General features: G+C 40.1%; 1 protein-coding gene across 1 annotated transcript in view; it reads left to right on the plus strand.

The window, feature by feature from the left end:
- Positions 1–3,454, plus strand: part of LOC144637144 (uncharacterized) — a 123,597-nt gene extending 120,143 nt beyond the window's left edge. Inside the window, exon 22 of the mRNA XM_078496287.1 lies at positions 2,934–3,454. Within this exon, the coding sequence (XP_078352413.1) occupies positions 2,934–3,454 (521 nt within the window). The remainder of the gene's footprint in view (positions 1–2,933) is intronic.
- The last annotated feature ends 1,401 nt before the right edge of the window (positions 3,455–4,855 follow it).

The following is a 4,855-nucleotide window of genomic DNA, read 5'->3' on the forward strand; positions in this document are numbered from 1 at the left end:
ATTTACCGCTCTCAGATCCGAATAAAATTTAAATCTGTATTTTTATCAAATTTTTAAAATTATACGCTTCGGCCATGATGCATCACGCTTAAATTTAGGTCAACTTCGTGAGCCAAAAAGTCAATCTGGTACATGGATTAGGCTGTCAAAACTATTTTTCTGAATAAAGGTATCACTTCATCTTCGATTTAATCCAAAAACTAGATTAGGTAAATAAAACGGAAAAAATCGAGAGCGGCTTGAAAACATGACACTTGAGCTAATTACTTGGCGGTTTGACCTTTCATGTTGCGATTGTTATCGTACGCATTGATCTAGAAAAGTTCGACTTTGGGTCTTATCCCCCGTCATATAGTTTTTTTAGTCTCCCAAATAGCCGAGAGAATTTATTTATTATGTTTCAGAGTCAAAATCAAGCCTCAAATGAGAATCTTTAGCACAAGTTTATTTTGAATTACCTCGCCGTTTGGCGACATCGGACAATGCACGCAACGAAAATATAAGTTTATAAATCACAACCGATAAAAATCTTTCGTAAAACTCGAAGAATGGATAGTACACTAATTAAATAGCATGTTTTCTTACCTCAATCGAGCGTATTTTGACGAGAAATGGTAGCACGGTTGCTGCCGTTGCTTGTACAAAGCGTTCGTTTGCAAGTTACATATTTTCTTGTCACCCGGATGTGTGACAGCGGTTCGCTACTTCCTGGTATCAAATTTCCCGATATTGCGATACACGTGTTTGTGGGAACAAACGATATTGCCCTTGGAAAACTGCTGTTGTTGTCTTGTTTTTAAAATTAACTTCCAACTGTGTTGTGCACACTTTGGGTTGCGAAATACCTAGCTGGAAAACTAGTAGAATTGTGCTTTAATTCACGATCATGAATGGCTTCATGTGGTTTTGCCACACTTGTTGGAGGAGCGTGCGGATCCAGCCCGGGGGGGGGGGGGGGGCACTCCCTATAATGGCCTATACGGGGAGGCTCCGCCCGAAAGGGGTACCTTTTTCAGGCTTCAGGTATATAAAAGGGTAGGGATTTCACAAGTGTAGGTATATGAAAGGGTAGGGATATCGGTCATTTAGGTTTTTAAAAGGGCCTTCAATTAAATTATTTCGAACAGACGCACCTTAAGGCTGAATCATTTAAATTTATGAAACGCTGCATAAAAATGACATCCAGACTTCCTGTTTCAGGCCTATGCTATGTCTTTTAGGTATATTTAAATGGTACCTTTTTTCAGTAAAAGGTATACGAAAGGGGTGTCTTTTCTGTCAAAATGGTCTATAAAAGGGTAAGGGGTTGGACCTCGGGGCGGAGCCTCCCCGTACAAAACGTTTTTGAGTAGCCCCCCGGGGATCCAGTGCCACTAATCTGGCTAATGTTAAATGTGTCGTTGTGGGAAGTTGCAAGAAAAGTATCCAAGGCCACCTGGGTACCTACCGCGTTATTGGAGACTCTCTATTAGATTGTGAGGCGAAACTCGTACTCTCTCGAGCAGGTAAGCAACTTTATAGTATATGTTTTGTATTTTAAAATAATTGGTCAAATTGTTTGTGTGATCGTTGACTTTATTTGCGTATTCCAATTATGAACAGCTTAGTTTTAAAACGAAGAAACATTTAATATCGGGCCTTGTCTAGTTAAGGTCGCTATGCACAATCTGATTACAAAATCCCGGTACTGTGTCACACATTCTGCATGATCGTCACGCAAGAAAAAAAAACAATCAACCCTGTTCCCAAGGGAGGAAAAAGAGAGAGGCACTGGAAACGAGGCTGGTAAAAATTCAGAAAATCTTTACGCATTTGGTGTTTTACAGTTGTCTGTACAGTAGCCCGCGAAGAACGGGGCAATGAAGTTTTTGAATGCGCATTTAGAAAACAAGCGTTTTCCAAATGCGCACCCAAAAACTACGTAGGTTACATAAAGTACGTTGTCTGGTTTGTCACGCTGGTCGTAGCGGGATCTCATTAACACTAAATTTCCCGCTTTTTATCTCGTATCCAGAAATGACAGAATTTTTTTAAAACATCCTGCGAAGCGGGTCTGTTGGGTGGGGGTGTGACTTTGAATGGAAAAAAGCTGTAGTATATCAAAGTAAGTTGCCTGAATAACTTTCAGTATAGCGAGCAAGGATGGCTAGAATAGTTATCTAACATATGGTTACGCTGTAATATTCACAACAAGGTGTTTGGGGAACTCTGAAAACTCTGAAAACTTTCAAATTGCTGGCTGAATGACAACATTTTTAATAGCTGATCTAGTTCCTGAGTTTAAACCCATTTATCAGCACTTTTTGCCTGACTCAGTACCGGTAAATGATTGATTGATTGTTTTAGCAAGATATAAAGTAATTAACATGCATGCCTTATATTATCTCAGAAACGAGATTTCAGGTCAGTTGGAGAAAGTAAATTAATATTTAGAGAGTATTTTCTTTAACTGAGAGGCGCAGTGGCCTAATGGTTAGCGCGCTCGCCTCTGAGTCGAACGGCTCGGGTTCGAGCCCTGGCAGGGGTGCTGCGTTGTGCTCTCTCCACAAGGTAAATCTCTCCACCCAGGTGTATAAATGGGTAACAGCAAATTTACTGCTGGGGGTAACCCTGCAATTGACTAGCATCCCATCCAGGGGGGAGTAGCAATACTCCTAGTCGCTTAATGTAACAGAAACCGGGATAAGCTCCGGCTATTTACGCGCCACTTGGCTCAGACACAGACTTTACCTTAACCGTATTTTCTATAATGAATCCTGAGTTTGAAAAAGTTTGTCAACATACAACTTTCAACGCAAACTAAACGCTCGCACTTTTTCCATCGTGATTATATTAAAAAATCACTGGTTCACTTGACTCAGTTACTCAAATTAGACGCATGTATTCCCACTGTTGTATGGTATCCTTTACGACGATATGTCTGTTTCTTGCAGTTCTGAATTACTTGCAAAATTGTTCTTTTGTTGGACAATTTTCGTCTGGAGACTTTGTGAGTGTTTCTCAAGAAAAGTCAATTAAAGTGCGGGAAAATGATGATGAGCAACCAGCAGTCGAGAAAGACGAGTCCTCGTGCGAGCTCCTTGGGTGTCCGAATGAAGGTTGCGTAAAGATGTATCAGCGACACTCAAGTGTAGAAAAACACTTTCTGTTTGGACATTGTAAGATGGTAGCTGAAAAAGAAACACTTTATGACATTGCAATGAAAAAGTATCACGCCCTTTTAGCTGACGGAACGAGTGAGGCAGTGTCGGCAACCCCTGATCAAGGCCACACCTTTGAAAGTGCAAGCCCGTTACCCGAAGGCTGGACCTTAAAGACAACTAAAGAGGCTACCCATTTCAACGACGCCCAGAAGAGTTACCTAGAAGAAAAATTTAACCTTGGGCAAGCAACAGGCCAAAAACAGGATCCCAACGTCGTAGCACGCGACATGCGATTTGCAAGAAAAGAGTGATGACTACCTCAAGCGCGCAGAAAATACAGGGGTTTTTCTCAAGAATGGCGGCGAAATTGCGTCATGGTCAGCTGGATCTTCTGGAGGAAGACATCAGAGCAGCAGAAGAAGAGCACATGATGGACGACACACGGCAAGCTATACTTGAACACGGTGCAGTTGCTAACCAATCGTGTATGACAACCTTGATATTTGTGCCATATACAGGGAAAAGCGGCTGAAGCAACTCAGTATTGCAATGCTCAATACAGTGTGCATTTATTTTGACATTTCTACAGAGGGATTTAATTCCAAGCGTAAAGCAGAGTGCATTGCTGTTTTAAGTGAGCTTGCCCTCGCTTGTGACTGTTGTAAGTGAATGTGAAACTGACTTGTCCCAAGGCCTCTGAACGAAGCATGAAAAATTTCCAGTACTAAAAAAGGTTGTGCTTCTGATGTTAATGAAAGTAAGAATAATCAGTTACTGCCTTCAAAAGACAAGACAAATAAATGCGTGTTTGAAATTACAAGAGGACAAACATGCTTCCTTGATTTCAGGATATCTATCATCAGTTAAAGAGAAAAAATGCATTTACGGAGGTATTTTTCCTACAGTTTGTTAGGTATCTATTTGCCCAAGATGCGAATTAATTTATTGAAGGCAAAGATAACACAATCGTGTCAGGTGGAAAGAAAAAAGGAAAACTAAACTAAGGATGATTATCATTATAAATATTATCCTGTGTCGCACCTTTTCAAAATAAAGAACTGGGGACAAGAAAAGAGACCGAAAGCAAGGAGTTTTTTCATTGTTAAAGCAAAAGTTCCACTATAACTTGCTTTATAGCCTTTAAATTTAGCGTTTTCTTTTTTTTTTGAGTCGTTTTTCTTTACACATTGTACAAAACCCGTCCCCCACCTCCCCAGTCTTCAAGGGGTGCTTGGGTACCCTGTGTCTGTGGTTAATATGTAACTTGAGAACATTCGCCGACAGTTTATGAATTTGTAGAAGGGACGCATTTACGTTACCACTTCTCGTCAAAATAGGCTCGATAAAGGTAGGAAAACGTGTAATTAATTTAGTTTACTATCTATTCTTCGATTTTTAAGGAAGATTTATCTCGGTGGTGATTTATAAACTGATATTTTCATTGCGTGCATTGTCGGACCTCGCCAAACCGCCAGATGTAATTTGCAGAATTTGTAACTCAAAATAAACGTGCTAAGAATGTTCATTTGAGGCTTATTTTTACTGTAAAATATAAAAAATAATTTCGCTCGGTTATTTGGGAGACTAAAAATACTATTTGACGGGGAATAAGACCCGAAGTCGAACTTTCTAGATCAATCTGTGCGATAACAATCGCAACATGAAAGGTCAAAATGTCAAGTAATTAGCTCAAGTGTCAAGTTTTCAAGCCG

The sequence above is a fragment of the Oculina patagonica genome, chromosome 13 (genome assembly GCF_052425735.1).
Source record: "Oculina patagonica isolate OP01 chromosome 13, crgOcupat, whole genome shotgun sequence".
NCBI classification, from domain to species: domain Eukaryota; kingdom Metazoa; phylum Cnidaria; class Anthozoa; order Scleractinia; family Oculinidae; genus Oculina; species Oculina patagonica.